The sequence below is a fragment of the Anabas testudineus genome, chromosome 18 (genome assembly GCF_900324465.2).
Source record: "Anabas testudineus chromosome 18, fAnaTes1.2, whole genome shotgun sequence".
Classification (NCBI taxonomy): Eukaryota; Metazoa; Chordata; class Actinopteri; order Anabantiformes; family Anabantidae; genus Anabas; species Anabas testudineus.
This window is the reverse complement of record NC_046627.1, coordinates 30,126,897-30,145,958: the sequence shown is the minus strand read 5'-3', so window position 1 is coordinate 30,145,958 and position 19,062 is coordinate 30,126,897. Positions and strand designations below refer to the sequence as shown.

Below are 19,062 nucleotides of genomic sequence, written 5' to 3'. Positions count from 1 at the left end.
CCTCAAGGGGGCTGAGAATTGCACACAAAAGGACACTTTTTTCTTTTTCACTGTGATCAGTGAAAGACGAGATGAAATGGCTTTGTTCCTGTCACGGACACTTGTATGTAGGTCACGCATTAGGTTTCTAATACACAGAGGAAAATCCAGTTAGCTTTGTAACAGCATGTGATGTATGTGTCACATTTACTTAAAGTTTCGATTTTACACTGGACTTAAGTTCATTTGTGAGTCATTCATTCTGTAATTGAGTGTTTGAACTATGTGCTAGTTTACATTTCAGTTGAAAATATTCTGCTGTTATGTACTATATGTTACCACTGCTTGTCACATAACACGCAGCTTCCTCCTCTCTGTACTCTGCACCTCTGCTCCTCCGCCTGGGAGCTGTAGGTTTCCAGACTGCAGTTAATGGCTCTAGCAACCTGCCCAGTGTTTTTGCTGCTTCTTGTTGTCCTTCTTCTTGTTGCCCGCTGTCTGTTCTGTTATCTCTCTGATTCTGTCAACCTGTCCTACCTTTCTGTCTGCCCTTCCTCTCAATGAAAGCTGGGATTGTTAAGGTAATGAGTAGGATAATGTCAATGTGGAAATATTGTGATTATGAGTAATTCTGAGTGGCATGGGAGTGGCACCTTGGGAAAAGCTTCTCTGCTTACTACTCAACCTGGATACTAAAACAAAGAGAAAACACCTGGTGTTGATCATTGTTTTTAGTACTCCTTACTCTACCTTACTGCTTTAGGCATAAAATAATTACTATTAAAATGAACTTAGTTTTGTTGTTTTATGTATGTTTTATGAACTGTCGTGTAGGGAGACAACATGTAAAGGAAATATAAACATGTTTTAATCACATGTGAATCACAAAAACACAGAGACAGACATGGGACAATGATTGTCTTCCTGGGTATGCATGAACATACACTTCTGATGTAGCTCTGGTGGAGTAATCAGATCCCTGCTGGTTTCATCTCTCTCCACTTCCATCTATGACCTTTGTAAATATAGCCTGGCTAAGCCAAACACCTGTGAGCCGTCTGTCAGAGACACTGGTGGGGGGGGGGGACAGCAACAGCATACACCACAAATTTAATAAGGCCAAAGATCATGAAGACATTCCCAAAAACAATGACACAACAAACCTCACTGCATAATATTAATGTGTTTTCATGACCTCTGTTGTTTGGTGGTCGCGTGTTTTAGGTGTTTGACAGGATATTAGTTTTAGGATGAATATTATAGTTGCTGGTGTGGTGTGGTGTCTACAGCTGCTTTGTACAAAAAGCCAGATAAATATTAGACTTTATTTAAAGAGGCCATATTAATCTTTTTTTGTATGAGCATCATCTTCTCATAAATGCACACATGTGACTCCGCGCACAACATACACAGTTGCACCTACGCGCTCTTCTATTATGCATGGTTCACCACTCTGGTTCACAGGGAAGATTCTGCAAGCTATCAGAACAGAGTTGACTCAGAGTGCTGGAGGCGCCTTAGGGACACAGCAACATTACAAAAGCAGTATTTGTAATGTTGTTGAAAATCTTGATGTATCCTTTATAGATTGACCTCCTGTCATTATATGAGGTGTTTAATATTTGCACTGCCTTTACTGACTGATATTTCAGTTCCACAGTCTTTTACCATAACTTTTCACCTTTTTGTCAAACTAATCTGCACTAGACGCATTCAGTCTATATTTACGTTATCACCAGCATTAAATTCAACATTGTTTAATATACACTGTTTTCTTAGTGGAGTTTCTTTTGTACTTCAAGTAACATTCAGAGAATGTACTTTATTACTTTTAGTTAAGTAGAAAAATGGTACCTGTACTAAAGCTGCCTGTAGTCCAGTATTTTTCTGGTCAAGCATTTGCACTTTTACTTGAGAATTGAGTTTGTGTTCACCTCTGGCAAATACATAATTTATGCCATGACACCCTTGGCTCTTAGATGTCAATCTGAAAAATACATAAATACTTTTTTATTATACTTTTTTATTATACTTTTATTCTATGAGTCTGTAATAATGATGTGTGGAAGCTTTTCCACTTTGTGTCTCAGCAGTTGTACTGGGGACTGCAGTAAGCTGTGGTATTTGACATAACATTTGACCGCTCTGAGGAGGCTCGTGTATCTGGTGACTGGCCATCACAAGCCTGCCATGCCCATCAGTCATCTCATGTCTCTGCCACAGCCCTGAGCCACAGCGCAGGGCTATGAACTGCTGACTGGAGGAAGAGGACAATGAAGCCACTCAACAGTGACTCAGCTGAAAACACACCAACAAAACAACTCATATTCCACTATTTCTATCAGTGTGACTCTAAAAATGTGATATGTTTCTTTTGTTATGTATGAATTTAGTAATAAATCGTGCGTATGTTCTCAGCCAGGACACTAAGCTCGGGGCATGTTTAACTAAGCTCAGCGTACAGACTGAAAGGAAAAGGAAACATCTTATGTACACCACCTTCATTGTGCACAGTCAACATGTCAGGAGATGACAAAACATGTCTGATGATACCATATGTGAGAAAAAATGAGTGTGTCTGGGTGTGTTGCTTGAGCTGGCAGTGCTGGGCACAGGCTCAGATTGATGGTGACTCCCTCCCATGCTAGTCTGTGCTTTGTACAAACACACCCATAGTAGGAGAACACACAACAGGCCACTGTTACAGCTCCAACTAAAGCAGGCTCCAACTTCACTTGCTCATTAGAGGAACCAAACTTATTGCTTGGATGGTGCGAGTTACATCTGCAGAGTTTCTGCTTTGTTAAAACTAGATCTTATTATTTCAGCCTTTGCAGCCTCATAACTCTCTCAGTTATTACAACACAGTGCAAAGAGAAACATGACAATAACATTCAAGCTTTGAATTAGGAGCTTTTTGATAGGGTGTTGTAACTATGAGGCTCAGTATGTGCCGCGATGTTCCACACCCTCCTTATCTGTACAAACCACACTGACGCTCAGTTCAGTTAAACATTCAACAGCCTTTACTTGACATTTACACATATTAATAATAACACAGCTATAGGACTCAAACCTGATAAAAGAAATAACTGATGACGGGTTTATCATTCACCAGGCCTGCACGGCAGCTGTACCTTCATAAGTTGGCTGTGACACCTTGTGGTCACTTGTGGACCTGTTGTAAGTTCATGTAATCAGTTAGACTCAGAAACTTCTGAGACACTTTTTGATGGTTGCCACAAAAAATTGGCATTAAAAGCTCCAACGTGATGGAGAAGTGAATAAATGAAGGAAGTGAAGAGAAAAGAAGGGAAATTAAACAGCAATTCCAATGATAGTTGGACAAACTAATTACTATAAATACCATACTGCAGATCCACATGACTTGGCAAACCAAGACTGAATTACTGGACCCAAATGCACCAGCTCCACTTCATGGAGTTACCCACATATTATAAATGATCACCAAGAAGTTAATGAACAGTTTTCCAGAGGCTTGGTACTCTTTTAGAATCAATAGTTAGTTAGTTACTTAAAGCCTTATTTCATCAGGAGATCTATCATCATCTATCTATCTGTCTATCTATCTATCTATCTGTCTGTCTGTCTGTCTGTCTGTCTGTCTGTCTGTCTATCTATCTATCTATTTATCTATCTATCTATCTATGAGAAGAAGAAGAAGAAGAAGAAAGAAAGATGTGAGAACACAGTACAAAAATACAGTACATGTATACAAAGTGTAAAATATACTTTATTTACCCAAACAAACATCAGATCCAGTCAAACAGCACTTTGTTCAGTGGGCTTTACAATCTGTACAACCACAACACAGTCAGACCCTAGAATCAGATAAGGGTCATATGTATTGGGACCATCACTGTCAGAAAGGCAGCATGGTCGTCAACGACAACGAGGGGCACAGGAACAGAAATTCAGGACAGGAGCAAAGGAAGAGATGTGATGGGAAGGTGTTTGTGCCATTCTAAAACCAACAGGAAGTAATCTGTATATTTATCATTATGTCCAATGTTCATCACAACATAATTAAAAAGGCTGCAAACAGGCTAAACATGAACTAGCTTTCCACACCTTGTGTAGTGGAGATCAGGTGGTTCAGGTCCTCTGGGGGTATGAAGAAGGGCTCATCAGCTCTAATGGAGTGGAGGAGATGGTGCAGATGGACTGAGAGTAACACTGCTCCTCCTCAGGGGGTTCTTCATTCTGAGGCAGTTCATTGAGATGGAGCCCTTCCAGGTCCCCAAACCTCGGACCGGAGAAGAGACTCAGCACCACACGGACCTGTGGAACCTGAAGGACTGTATCCTTAAAGGTGATGACCACCACCAGGCCCACCAACAGGTAACCTGTGGAGAGAGAAGAGTGTAAAACGGTCAACTATAATTTGTAGGATAAAGTTACTGAAGTTAATTGAATGTGAAAGAACAAAATGTTTCTGTGTGCAGTGACACAAGGTCTTTGTTAAATTTAGAGTTTCTATGAGGCTATTTCGTCTGGAGGAGATCTGGAGGGGACTGCCTCTATAGTCAGAGCAACCACATGATGACATGGTTTACTTTTTGTTTTTAGTTTCCCAACAATCATTCCCTTTTTTATGATTCTGGTATGACGCCCATTGATCATTGATCATTGATTCTGCAGAGGGGAAAATTGTGGCTAGATCTTGAACATGTTGTGGAAAACTTGAAATGTTCTCAGTAAGGTGTCAAAGCACACATAAACTACAATGGTATTCATCTTACATGTAGTAAGAAGTTCCAGCGTCTCCTTGGCTGCTGGGCTCCAGCTTCTCCCCAGAGAGTTTCCCCCCTGACCGACAGTGCTCAGAATGACAAAGCAGTAGAAAAGAGCGTCCATGAAGTTCCAGTCAGGCTCCACCTCACAGATCAGGAAGGCAGGGAGGAGGAAGAGGAGGCACATGATGAGCACAAAGAGAAGGCCGGCGTGGAGGAGGGCGGCCCGGGGGTAGGACAAACCCCAGAAAGTGCTCAAGTGGTGAACAGGAGCGTGTGTGACGACATGGAGGAGGAGCTTGGAAAGGAGGGTGAGGAGGAAGAGGGTGAAAGGGATCCCCAGGGTGCAGTAGATGATACAGAAGAGCTTGGCCTCCTCTGATTTGGGCGTGTAGGAGTCTGAACCTGAGGAGGAACATGCAGTGAATCATCCTGTATAGTCCTGTAACACAGTAATCAGTCTTTCACTTGAACTGCAACAAAGCTGCTTTTAATGATATCTAGTTGAATAGTAGGGTTTGAGTTAACTAACCCAGTTTGTTTTTAGGGATTCCTACTTTAGTCGATTTCCATTTTCTACTTCATACTTTACTGCATAACATTTATTTAATAACTTTACTCACTCACTACCTTTCAGATTCAATGCAAAATATGAACTCCTGCCCTGTGATAGACCGACATCCTGTCCACAGTTCTAATTATTTCAAATACATATTATAGCTTTTGAATATTTTCTTTAAACTTAGAATTATTTATTATTATTTGACATATCACTAAAGCAATAATCATCTTTGCAACATCCACCTCAATGTTAAGAAATATTTCATCATACTACTTGAAGAACAGGAAGTTGCTTTGACTGAACACTGCCTTTATTTCACTTGCAGCAATATCTGATGCACTGACACAACATTCAGCAAATTAAAACCTAGAGTCAAAATATGGAAATAATTCCATTTCCATTATCTTAATTCACTTAGTTATCCTGGACAAAGACTCAAAGACCTTCTGAGATCTAGTGTAGATCATTTAATAAATAACAAAAAGAAGGATAAAAAAACCCACAACATTACAGGTTGGACATGCTTTGTCCTCGTTCTCATATTCTCATATGCTCATATGCTCTTCGTGTCTAAATAAACTTGATAAAACTTCTGCAAATTTGTGATTCATTGTGCAGCACTATTGGAACAGTGAGACCAGTACTGTAGTTTTTGCTGTAGACTGAAAACATTTGGGTTTGACGTCAAAACATGAATGTGAAACAATAGATCAACAGGTGTACATGTGGATGTGATACACGACTCAGAATACAGCACCTTTTTATTTAAACACAATTCATGTGAGCAAAAGTATTGGAATAGATAGATTTTAAATAGACTTAATATATAGTTGCAAATCTTCACTGCAGCCTCTTTCAGTTGTTGTTGGTTTTGGGTGGTTACTCCCTTCAGTCTCCTCTTTAGCAGGTAAAATGCTCCACAGGGTTTAAGTCTGGAGAACGACTTGTCCGGCCTTAAACAGTTCACTTCTTGCCTCTGATTAACTCCTTTGTTGTTTTGGCAGTGGGTTTTGGGTTAGTATCTTGCTGCTGATACTAGCCCAATCAGTTTGGTCGCATCTAACTTTAAATTTGCAGATACAATGTCGGCCAACGCCCAAGTTCATTTTGCAGTGTGAACAGGCAAAACCCAAATGTGAAACTGAGCGTAGACATTCAGTGCTGTTTATTTTTTTGAATATTCAATGTAATAGGACGCACTTGGGCAACAGAACACACCTGTCAGTCATATGCTCCAATACTTTTACTCACCCCATGAAAAAATGGATGGGTTCAAACAAAATGTGCTGTTTCTGTCTCATATTCCTCTTTTGATGTCAAACCTAAATTTATTCAGTAAACAAAAATAAAGGAACTGGTCTCACCGCTCCAATACTTTTAGAGGGGAGTGTAGATCTTGAGTCATTTACACACTTTGGTGGAGCAGGAATACATGATCGCACAATGGCGCAAACAATCCCCATCACTTGATGACTTGATGATGAGTTCAGTCTCCCGAACCCGCACAATTGAGTGTGACCTCTGTAGTCAGCAGGTACTGGGTAGCTACCAGGAGTTGAAAGAGGTGACCTGAACATGGAAAGTTTGGGACAACTAGACTCTTTCTGGGACACCAGGGGAATAGTTGAGATCAAAACCTGAAGATCAACAATGAACTCATTTAGAAAGTGAAAACATGCAATAATCTAATCAGTACAATCATCACCTGTTGCAGCCTTTCTTCATTTATTATTAACTTCCCACTGCTTCTTACCCATGGTGGTCAGAGTGACAATCACAAAGTAGAGTGATGAGGTGAAATCATAGTGTCTGTCATCAGTGTCGGCCTTCAGGACAGCCACATCACCACGGTGAGCAGAGAGCACCTTCCCCAGCAGCTCCCTAAGCCTGCTCTCCTCCACGCACGGGTGCTCCTGCAGAAAGGAGCGGCGCAGTTCCTCCACCTCAGCTCGCAGCTTCTCCTCCACAGGCCGCTCCACGGCTGTGAAAACGGCACCTCCCAGCAGAACAAGGAGTAGGTAACAGAGGAGCAGGCAGGAGATGATGTTTACACGGAACAGCAGTCCCAGTGAAGCCGCGAGCCAGGCCATCGCTGGGTGCCACTGTGGTGTCTGTAGGCTGCAACCAGACACTTGGAGCTAGTCAGGCTTTAAATATTTACAAAGGTGGAGCAGGCCACAGACACAGACACACAGACACACACTGTGGCTCAGTGATGATGAAATGAAGGTTTCAGAACTACAACGGAAACTATTTATTCTATAAAACAGCAGCTATGTACAAGACTCGTCTGAACATTGGAAGTGATCTTGTCCAGTTTCATTGTTCAGTGCCTAAGAGAAAAGTAACCACTGGAGGTGCTGCTTCATGTTCCCTCTTCAGTCTGTGTTTGCAGGCTGTTCATCATAAACTCTTCATCAAAACAAACCAAATGCAGGCCATGCAGTGTGTGTGTCATCTTCGGACTAAACAGTTCAACTGTTGTTGTAAAAGTGAGTAGAAGTCCTCAGCAGGAGATAACTGGAATGGCCGCCCACTATGATCCTGGTTCTGCTGGAGGTTTCTTCCTCTAAAAGGAGTTTTTCCTCTCTACTGTTGTCTAAAGCTTGTTAAAATGGGATTGTTGGGTTTTCTAAGTAATTTTATATACAATTATTCTCTGTAAGATTTTAAACCTTACACTGTAAAGTGCCTTGAGATGATGTGTTTGAACCCACCCTTTTTCCATGTGAGCAAAAGTATTGGAACATGGTACTGACAGATGTGTGTGTTATTACATTGATGATTTAAACATATAGCACTGAATGTCTATGCTCAGTTTCAGATTTGGGTTTTTCCTGTTCACACTTCATTTATAGTCAAGAGGTGTAACCAACATGAAAACCAGAACCATCTATGGGTGAAAAACAAGCAATTGTGAAGCTGAGAGATTGAAAAATCAATCATTACACAAACATTGTCCCCAGTCAGTACCATCTGAAATGTCCTGTAGAAGAAAGAAACCACTGGTGTACTAAGTAACAGACATTGAACAGGTAGAGTAAGGAAGGCAACAACAGCTGATGACAGAAACATTGTGAGAGCTGTAAAGAAAGACCCTAAAACAACTGTTGGTGACATCAGCAACAACCTCCAGAGGGCAGGTGTGAAGGTATCAGAATCTACTGTTGCAGATGACTTCATGAAGATACTAATCCAAAACCCACTGCCAAAACAAAGGAGTTAATCAGAGGCAAGAAGTGAATGTCTCAGGAATTAAACCCTGACTGACTGAAGGGAGTAACCACCCAAAACAAACAACAACTGAAAGAGGCTGCAGTGAAAGCCTGGAAAAGCACCACAGAATAAGAAAGCAACAGTTTGGTAATGTCAGCAGGTCACAGGATTAATGAAAGCAAAAGATTTGCAACTATATATAAAGTCTATTTAAAATCTATCTATTCCAATACTTTTGTTCACATGACTTGTGTTTAAATAAAAAGGTGCTGTCTTCTGAGTCGTGTATCACATCCACATGTTAACATCTGGACATAATGTTGTTTTTCTGTCTCATATTCATCTTTAGATGACAAATTGAAATGTTTCAGTCTGCAGCAAAAATGGAGCAAAAGGAAAAGGAACTAACTCACTGTTCCAATAGTGTTGGAGGGGAGCGTCGGTCACATACAGCAGCTTGACAACTTGCATGATAAAGAAATAAACTGCACATACAACAACAGAGTTTAAATTGGGCATTAAACTGGCATCTATTTTAATAAATGCTGCCCCAGTGATCATAAAAGGTTGAGCTGGCCCTAGTGCTCTGAGGTCTCTTGGCCCTTTATGCAAACACTGCAGTAGTTAAAATACTGGTTAACATCTTCAAATCCCTTAAACAAAGACATTTGTTGCCTTAGTAAACTCTGGTCCAAGTCCTGCTGTGGTGACAAAAAACAAATCCTTGCTCATTTCACACTGTGAACAGTCAAACCTCACTTTGTACCAACGGTGTGACGCTGTGAAGCCTGCTTCTTCAAAGAGGCAGGTGAAGGGAGTATTGGGAACATGTCCAGCGGCGTACAGGTTTGCCCACTCTGCCTATCACAGGCAACTTGTGGGCGTAGGCACGTGGTGGGATGGCAGCCGGAGGCGGAGTAGGGGCAAAGGTGGTCTGAAAGGGACGACGGCCTTGGCAGCGGCGGCCCATCTGCCGCCCACCAATAAGAAAGGAGAACACCGCATGTCCTGTCTGAGGTGATGTGAAGCGAGCTTTGGGGAAAACATCCCGAGACAGACCTGCTGCACGCTGTCCTGAACGTGATGAAGAGGATCTGGAGCGCTGCACAGAGGAGGAGGAGGAGGAGGGCCGAGCAAGGGACCTTGATGGAGAAGAGAAGGTACATGATTGAGTCCTGTCAACCGAGACAATTACTTTATTTTCAAAAATGGTGTTCACTTTACCTCCCTGATCCTGTCACAGCCAGGCAGGGTGGGGGTGGATCAGTGCGAGGACTCCCGTCCTGCCTGGGACTGATGTTGAGGTTTGCGGTCAGCTGGGGCATCTTCCGGGTGGTGTCAGGGTTGGAGGCAGGGCCAGTGGGTTCCTTTCTGGCATTACTGAGCTGGGAGTGGGTGCAGGGAGGAGAGCTGCCAAACCCTGGTCCTGTGCTAAATCTGACAGCCAGGCTGTCTCCAAAGAAAGAGTAGAGTTCACAGTACATAGCAGGAAGAGGGACAGGGGTCCACTCCTCCCAGGGACAGCCGGCCCCACCCACCTGAAGATGACTGGCTATTCCCAGAGCAGCCTCTGACAAAGGCTCCGGAGGGGGGCTGAGGCCAGGGGAGCTTACCCTGTAAGCCACAGCACCCACCACAGAGCTAAGATGACCCCTAGGGGCCCCTTCTGCTGGCTGAGAGAGAGACAGAGCCTTCATCTTCAGCAGGCGCTCCACTGCCACCTGGGGGACAGACTTAAAAATGTCAACTTTAATCATGTTAACTAAAAAAAAGTGTATAGCAGCTGTGACTGTAACCATATAAAGTTAAATTCACTGCAGTACTGACCAAGATGGCTCCATACACCTTGTGTCCATCAGCTTTGACCTGGGCATTGGAAACAGAGTAGTCATCCAACACTGCCTGCAGGTTGGCCCAGTAGGCAGAAAGATGTGGAAAGAGCACTCTCTCGACAGCCTAGCAGGAGAAACACACGAATTACAGTGTAAAAACGCCACTTGTACAATAGAGACATTTCATTGTGTTCCAACAGCCACATGAAGAATATATGTAATGCTACCAGACATGTTCACAAATGCATTACATAGATTACATTACAGACTAAAGCACATGAATGGATAGGGATACTATCTCTAATGAATAGAATGGTGCCTTTTGACTTTTTTTTGACTGTGACTTTTGGTGACCTCAGGAGCCACACATTAGATACATTGATACAGCATAGTTTGTTTATGGCAACAGCTAGCCTGCTATTAGCTACTAGCTATTAACCCTGCAGAACACAGGGAAAAGATCCACAGACGGGAACTGTTTTTTTGTTTGTTTGTTTGTATTTTGACTTATTCTAGATTAGTTTGTTTTTTACTTTCAATATAAAAGTTTGACACTGCTGCATGTGAATTTCCCCTTCGGCAGATAAATAAAGTGGTATTCTATCTTACATACCTTCCACCCCAGAGCATGAAGCCCCACTACAGCTCCATAATGGGAGCAGAGGGGTCTCACTGGGTCAGACAGAACCTTCTGGAGGGACAGCAAGATCTGGTGGTAGAGGCCACTAACCAGATCACCATGAGTCCTAAAGGGAAAAAGAAAAGGAATAGGCAATCACCAGGTGAGGAATAACTCTAATACACATTAATGTTGCTGTGTCTGATTGATGTTGCACATCTTTTATAACTATTATGTGAACTGTGATTGGACTATGCAGCAATCAAGGTTGAGCTCACCAAAAGATGTGGCTGAGAAGCAGCGCAGCGTAGTCCCTGAGGGTCCAGTGGTCATTGAGTGGGTTGATAGAGGCAGCCAGTGGCTCCAGGATGCAGTACATGACACTGGAGACCAGGCTGCGCACGTAAGATCCCAGATACAGGTATGGGTTCTGAACTAGGCTTTTCACCATGTGGAGGAGCCTGTTGAGCTGCTCCAGGTCATGGCTAACTGACTTCACCTGAACAGAAATCAAATGTAAGACCGTAAGAAGTACAGACAAAATATCATACAACTATCATAACTGTGAATTATAATTCACCTACTTACTTATTTTATGCTGTGTGTAATAACTGTTAAACACAGTCAGCTAAACCTACCCCACTGATGACATAAACAAAATATGGCAAAAGAGCAGCAATCTTAGAATTGGACTGGAGGTCCAGAAGAGCCACCTGTGGGAGACAGATTACTTTTTAATACTAACACACTAAGCAGTTGTACTCCCCATCTGTCTGTGTGCAGTTGCAGTTACCTTCATGAGGTGGGGGTCATCTCCCAAGATGGCCCGTGTAATCTGCTGGTAGTACTTCAGCAAGTCATCTGACAGAGACTGTACTGCAGTGGGAACTGAGACAATTTAACAGTCAGGTCAGAGAGTTGCAGATACACTCCTTCAGAGGCACAAGTCACTTTAGAACCTCTTCCACAGTAAACGAATAGTAATACACAGCAGTACTGTCACTGAACTGAAGCTGCTGCTGACAGGCTGCTCTCAATGTACTGACTGTGTAGACAAGTTGTCCAACACACTGTAGTTGTTGGAAGATTCTCAGTCATCTAGGTGAAGTTATCTGGAAATGTCATCATGTCCACTGGACATATTGCTACTGTGACTGAGTCTTACCTGTCCCTTGAGGCTCCAAGTTGCCTCTTCCATCCAAGTAAGACACATTCACTGGTATGAAAAGAGAAAAATACCTTGTAACACACAAGCCAAAATTGTCAGCAACCTGGAGGATGCTTCTGTGTGCACGAGAGGTCTTACCTCGCACCATGGTCTCAGCACAGCCCTTGGGTATGTTGGTGGCCAGAGCCAGCTCAACTAGGTTGATATCACGATCCTCGATGAAGAAAAGCTCACCTTCTTTCACAGAGCGGAAAGGAAGGGCATCCTGGGCTGCGTAGCCACAAATGGCCTTAAAACAGACATAAAGAAGCATAAAGGCAGGCAGCAACTGTATCCTGTACAAGTCACATCATTCACATCAACATTAGGAACACGCTGGTCACTGGGGGAGAACACTCACATCCACATTGCTCCATCTCAGAGCTCTGTTGAAGTCCTCCACTGTCAGCTTCCTCCTCTTGGCATGTCTCATGAACTGAGAGCTGCTCTGTGGGACCCCCCACAAAACATGAAGTCAGAGATACAAACAATTAGTCACGCTAGGCATGCACGTCCACCCAGAAGCCATGAACACCTTGACACCCTACACACGTTCTCCATGCCCCGCGGCACCACTGACCTGTGCTGCTTCCCTCAGCCGGTAACACACGTCTTCAGCCAACAGAGCGGCCACATCGTCGCCCAGCTCCACGCCTGTGCTCTCGGCCATGAGAGTGACAGACTCACGGGAAACCTCGGCGAAGCGACGCTCCTCCCTGTCCGCCATGCTCGTGGCTGTTATTTCCAAAACTGCGGAAAGGAAACAAACTTCTCACGTCGATGCTGGTCGTTTAGATCTTCTTCCATCTTTAGTCTATGTACAGGACGACAGGCTTTTCACAGCTTCGCGCGTTCCCGGAGTTCTTATTCAAACGGAGTCGTGTCGGCTACATCCTGAATATTATTATTGTATTATTGCTCAACTGTTTCGACCACAAGTGTCTGTTAAATAGTGACGACAAGCCAACTATTCTTCAGTTGCCTTAGCACATTTAAAACGACACAGAGTAAACGTTGCTTTTAAAATAGCAGCCAGTGTGGCTAACAAAAATGATGTATGGGTTCTGTCTATCGCCTGGAATAATGCCATCTATAACACAATGGAGTGAATATAAAATCTACTGTATCGCAAGAGAACTAACACCAAATGCTGGGTGTATTCGTGTATGATGCTGGATCACTTGGGTACAAATAAGCTCAAATGTGAAGCAACCAAACAGTGTTTGTGAGCTTCTGTGAGAGGTTGTGGTTAGCTAGCTACAATCACCGAGCGTCATAAGCTAACGTTAATAGCTGGTCGATTACGAACTACAATGAAAGTGCAATGCAAACGACCCAATGTATGGATTTTAGCTTACCGCCGTAGCTGGAAAAGATGAAGTGTGAATATTATTTTAGCCAGGTGGAAAGTTTGTATCACTAGCTGTTCTCTACAGGGCGTGCTCCATTACACTGTTAAGTTAACAACAGGAGACATGACATCCGTCAAAACCTTCAAAATAAAGCAACCGGAGAGCTTCTTCTGTTTTAAAGTATGTTGGACTAATCGTGGAAATAAAACATAGCAGCAATCCTGCTGTATAATGTTCAAAGATAATTACTGGTTTTTCTTGCATTAGGGTGAATTCATTTAACGAAAACCGCACGAGATCTGATTTAACATTTGTTATGTCATTTTAATTGTTACATTCTGACGTTTTCAGGAAACTAGTGACGCGCCGCAAGGTGAAGGTCTGTGATTGGTCGATAGGATCAGTAGAAGACGCAGGTTAGTTAAACACTTCGACACAGACTGAGCACATGTAGTAGTTACCAACGTGAACCGAAACAAGACTAAAGATATTCGATCACTTCTGAAGACATCTCCCTGTTACAATGTTAAGTCCATATGAACATGCTTCAACGAATGGCCTCCGCGCTTGTTTCGGCATCTCCAGCAGAAGTTGGAGCCTGAATCCAGTCAGCATTGTAGTTCAAATGCATCTGAGGTTTCTTTAAAGTGGGTTTGAAGGCAGGAAAGACCCAAACCAACAGGACTCCCCGTAATGAGATCGACTCATTTCATCCATCTTTTAATATTCTGTATATATAGTTTTTGTAGATCTTTTCTGATGTGGTTCAGTTTGAACTGAGAGAAACACAGCAAAACAAATTTCCTCTGGGATTAAAGTTTTGTTTTAAAATCGTGAATTATTGAACTCCATTTCCATCTCCACATACCAACTACCATCCCATGAATGATAATCCACACATTTGACTGCCACACATTGAATCAAAACAAAATCTTAAGAGGTTAAAATTAGTTTATTCATGATGGTTTCTGAGGTCATTTCATTTACTCAGTTTATTCATGAAGTATGTACAATAGTTAAAAATTTGTGATTGAGACCACTGACCTTCTGTTCAGAACTTGTCCAGACAAAAATATCTAGTTAAACAACCTCAATTAAAAAAATATATAATAAGCAGATTTAAAAAAAAAAAAAAAAAAACCCACACAATACAAAAAAGACAACACAGTATATTAAGTGGTGTTCAGTGCCGATGCTAGGTCTAACTAAGGACCAAATGTCGTTACAGCGCCCTGTTGTCCCAGATCTCCTGGGCCTTGCTGCTCTCCAACTGCTGCAGGTGGAGGGCCAATGGCAGCAGCAGGTCACTCAGATGCTGGCTGGAGAAGGTGAAGGCATTATGTGCCATGGCTTCTACAGGTGGGGTGGCGAGAGGAGAGATGGATGGAGGGGGGGAGGAGGAGGTTGAAGAGTTTGGTGAAGTGGAGGTGTAGGGCGAGGTGGGCGATGGTAAACCTGAACTACCCAGGCATGGCTGAGGGTTGAAGGACCCTCCTTGGCTCTGGTCAGAGTTTTTGATCTTGCTGGGGAGGCCGTGCTGGAAGCGACAGCGTGTGCCATACAGGCAGAAGCCAAAGGAGCTGAAGGTGCGGCACAATGCTCCACGAGGCTTCCACTCTTTGGAGTGTGGTTGGTGCTGGGAGCTGTGACCGGGTTGAGTCTTTTCACAAACATCAGGAGAGTCGACACTGCTGCCAACTTCGCCACCCTCAACGTGCAGGAAGTTACAACGAGTGCCAAAAGGACAAACACCAAAGGAGCGAAAGGTGCGACATGGGATGTTCCTGCGGCGGCGCTGGGCAGGACGCTGTTCAGTGGGACTGTGCACGAACAGGCATCGACTGCCATAGTAACAGTAGCCACTTGTGTGATAGCTGCGGCACAACTCCGTCTTGTACTTTGGGTGGCGGAAGGGAACATGGAGCTCATGGAGGCCATGGGCAAACTGACAGCGCTCTGCATACTTGCAGAAGCCAGTGGCAGAGTAGCTGGTGCAGAGCTCCGTCTTGTACCGGGTGGAACAGACCCATGGAATGAGGGGTGGGGAGGAGGACTCTACCAGGGGAAGCAGTGCTTTGGCCAGTGATAGTTCACTGCTGCCTCCATCTGACTCCTCACTTAGCAGCAGATTGTCCACCAGCTCCTCATCTTGGTAAGAAGGCAGGAACAATTCATCACTACTGTTCTGGAAGAAAACAAAAAGTTCAGATTTTGAGGTTGAGCATGATGAATTTCAGTCCTGCTCTGTCTGCTCACTCAGTTATTTTTGAATATAGTGTTTATCTACACACAAATGCAATTTAACTCATCTCTGCTGTCTAAAACCCAAATTATTTGCTCTAAAGTACACCAATGTTATTCCAGACAGGCCTCCTAAAAATGTGTGGTCTTTACATGAGAAGAGGGAACTCTACCATCAACACATTTGACAGGACCCTTTAGTTTATTGACAAGTTAAATATAAGACTAGTCTAGAACTGGACATTTACAGAAGAGGATTAGTAACAGTAGGAAGAAGCTGGGATTCATCAAGGATTTTACTGGTGGGCCCTGAACCAGCCACAGGGATTTCACTACACTACATATTAAGATCTAGGCCTTAGAGAGTTATACAGAGAAACTCAAACTTGAGTTAAAATAAGTTGGAGTGTTGAATAAAAGTCTGAAGTCAAACATTTCTATTGTTCCCACTTCTCTTCAGCAGCCTCTTGTATTAGCAAGTAACATGTAAGTTAGTTTATACAATAGACAGCACAAAACTACCATTCACTCATTTAACACGTCCAAACATACACGCTGCTTATTTGAAAGTTATTATTATTTGACAAAACCAAACTCTTCATCGTGAAGAAAAAGGACTAGAGAACAGGTGAGGTCAGGACCCGATGGATCCTTAAAGCACGACAGTGGAAACACTGCGGACATTAGAAAACGCATTATCTTCCGAATTTACCTCGAGCATGGCTGCAGACTGACGAAGAGCAGCTCGTGGTGCACTCCGGTAGTGTTGGTGTGAAAAGGTGCTGAAGCAGAACGAATGGCCCTTGAAGCAGAACGAATGGCCCTTGAAACAGAACGAATGGCCCTTGAAGCAGAACGAATGGCCCTTGAAGCAGAACGAATGGCCCTTGAAACAGAACGAATGGCCCTTGAAACAGAACGAATGGCCCTTGAAACACCGCCGTCGTATCGTGGAGGTACAAGCACAGAGCTCCTCGTCTCCGCTGCTCTTTTAAAGCGGCTCCCAGTTCCCGCCCTCCGCTCTAACGAGCCTCAGGTGTGCTGCGGCGCTACGTCACGAGAGGGCCGCGAGGGCCAATCGCGTCAACGTGCGGGTACGGACCGATTCTGTTACGTCAGTGTGTGGACGTTAAACCGCATCCATCAGCCACACTGGTTAAAACACAGGTTAACACAGGTTAAAACACAGGTTAAAACACAGGTTAACACAGGTTAAAACAGGTTAAAACAGGTTAAAACACAGGTTAAAACACAGGTTAACACAGGTTAAAACAGGTTAAAACAGGTTAAAACACAGGTTAAAACACAGGTTAAAACAGGTTAAAACAGGTTAAAACACAGGTTAAAACAGGTTAAAACAGGTTAAAACACAGGTTAACACAGGTTAAAACAGGTTAAAACAGGTTAAAACACAGGTTAACACAGGTTAAAACAGGTTAAAACAGGTTAAAACACAGGTTAAAACACAGGTTAAAACACAGGTTAAAACACAGGTTAACACAGGTTAAAACACAGGTTAACACAGGTTAAAACAGGTTAAAACAGGTTAAAACACAGGTTAAAACAGGTTAAAACAGGTTAAAACACAGGTTAACACAGGTTAAAACAGGTTAAAACAGGTTAAAACACAGGTTAACACAGGTTAAAACACAGGTTAAAACACAGGTTAACACTGGTTAACACTGGTTAAAACACAGGTTAAAACAGGTTAAAACAGGTTAAAACACAGGTTAACACAGGTTAACACAGGTTAAAACACAGGTTAACACAGGTTAAAACAGGTTAAAACACAGGTTAAAACAGGTTAAAACAGGTTAAAACACAGGTTAACACACTGGTTAAAACAGGTTAAAACACTGGTTAAAACAGGTTAAAACACAGGTTAACACAGGTTAAAACACAGGTTAAAACACAGGTTAACACTGGTTAAAACACAGGTTAACACAGGTTAAAACACAGGTTAAAACACAGGTTAAAACACTGGTTAAAACAGGTTAAAACACAGGTTAACACAGGTTAAAACACAGGTTAACACAGGTTAACACTGGTTAAAACACAGGTTAACACAGGTTAAAACACAGGTTAAAACACAGGTTAACACAGGTTAAAACACAGGTTAAAACACAGGTTAACACTGGTTAAAACACAGGTTAAAACACAGGTTAACACAGGTTAAAACACAGGTTAAAACACAGGTTAACACAGGTTAAAACACAGGTTAAAACACAGGTTAACACAGGTTAAAACACAGGTTAACACAGGTTAAAACACAGGTTAAAACACAGGTTAAAACACAGGTTAACACTGGTTAAAACACAGGTTAAAACACAGGTTAAAACACAGGTTAACACAGGTTAAAACACAGGTTAACACAGGTTAACACAGGTTAACACAGGTTAAAACAGGTTAAAACAGGTTAAAACACAGGTTAAAACACAGGTTAACACACAGGTTAACACTGGTTAAAACACTGGTTAAAACACAGGTTAAAACACAGGTTAACACAGGTTAAAACACAGGTTAACACAGGTTAACACAGGTTAAAACAGGTTAAAACAGGTTAAAACACAGGTTAACACAGGTTAAAACACAGGTTAACACTGGTTAAAACACAGGTTAAAACAGGTTAAAACAGGTTAAAACACAGGTTAACACAGGTTAACACTGGTTAAAACACAGGTTAACACAGGTTAAAACAGGTTAAAACAGGTTAAAACACAGGTTAACACAGGTTAACACAGGTTAAAACAGGTTAAAACACAGGTTAACACACTGGTTAAAACAGGTTAAAACACAGGTTAACACAGGTTAAAACACAGGTTAACACTGGTTAAAACCAGTTAACACGGTTAACCAGGTTAACACACTAGGTTAAAACACAGGTTAACACACGGTTAACACAGGTTAAACGTACAGTTAAACACAGGTTAACACAGGTTAAAACACAGGTTAACACAGGTTAACACAGGTTAAACACAGGTTAAAACACAGGTTAACACTGGTTAAAACACAGGTTAAAACACAGGTTAACACTGGTTAAAACACAGGTTAAAACACAGGTTAACACTGGTTAAAACACAGGTTAACACACAGGTTACACAGGTTAAACACAGGTTAACACAGGTTAAAACACAGGTTAAAACACAGGTTAACACACAGGTTAACACTGGTTAAAACACAGGTTAAAACACAGGTTAAAACACAGGTTAACACAGGTTAAAACACAGGTTAACACAGGTTAAAACACAGGTTAACACAGGTTAAAACACAGGTTAACACAGGTTAAAACACAGGTTAACA

The 19,062-nt window shown here is 42.5% G+C and overlaps 3 protein-coding genes across 4 annotated transcripts; all 3 read right to left on the bottom strand.

Annotated features, from left to right (window-relative positions):
- Positions 1-3,752: 3,752 nt before the first annotated feature.
- On the bottom strand, positions 3,753-7,915 carry LOC113157132 (potassium channel subfamily K member 1). The gene is made up of 3 exons (XM_026352420.1): positions 7,049-7,915; positions 4,743-5,138; positions 3,753-4,346 (listed from the first exon to the last, which is right to left on the bottom strand). Exons 1-3 carry the CDS (start codon positions 7,383-7,385, stop codon positions 4,096-4,098), a joined length of 984 nt encoding a protein of 327 aa, XP_026208205.1. The 5' UTR covers positions 7,386-7,915; the 3' UTR covers positions 3,753-4,095.
- Positions 7,916-9,016: 1,101 nt separating this feature from the next.
- taf6l (TAF6-like RNA polymerase II, p300/CBP-associated factor (PCAF)-associated factor) lies at positions 9,017-13,794 on the bottom strand. Of its 2 annotated transcripts, XM_026353488.1 has the most exons (12): positions 13,528-13,794; positions 12,750-12,919; positions 12,531-12,617; positions 12,269-12,419; positions 12,128-12,178; positions 11,756-11,850; positions 11,601-11,675; positions 11,241-11,461; positions 10,957-11,089; positions 10,339-10,467; positions 9,736-10,232; positions 9,017-9,653 (listed from the first exon to the last, which is right to left on the bottom strand). In XM_026353488.1, exons 2-12 carry the CDS (start codon positions 12,894-12,896, stop codon positions 9,308-9,310), a joined length of 1,932 nt encoding a protein of 643 aa, XP_026209273.1. In that variant the 5' UTR covers positions 12,897-12,919; positions 13,528-13,794; the 3' UTR covers positions 9,017-9,307. The 2 variants fall into 2 exon arrangements, with proteins under 2 accessions (XP_026209273.1, XP_026209275.1); XM_026353490.1 differs by lacking the exon at positions 13,528-13,794 and having other exon boundaries at positions 12,531-12,612; positions 12,750-12,842.
- A 720-nt stretch (positions 13,795-14,514) lies between these two features.
- Positions 14,515-16,605, bottom strand: cth1 (cysteine three histidine 1). The gene is made up of 2 exons (XM_026353215.1): positions 16,475-16,605; positions 14,515-15,706 (listed from the first exon to the last, which is right to left on the bottom strand). The coding sequence occupies exons 1-2, from the start codon at positions 16,481-16,483 to the stop codon at positions 14,744-14,746; spliced, it is 972 nt and encodes a 323-aa protein (XP_026209000.1). The 5' UTR covers positions 16,484-16,605; the 3' UTR covers positions 14,515-14,743.
- Between the last annotated feature and the right edge of the window lie 2,457 nt (positions 16,606-19,062).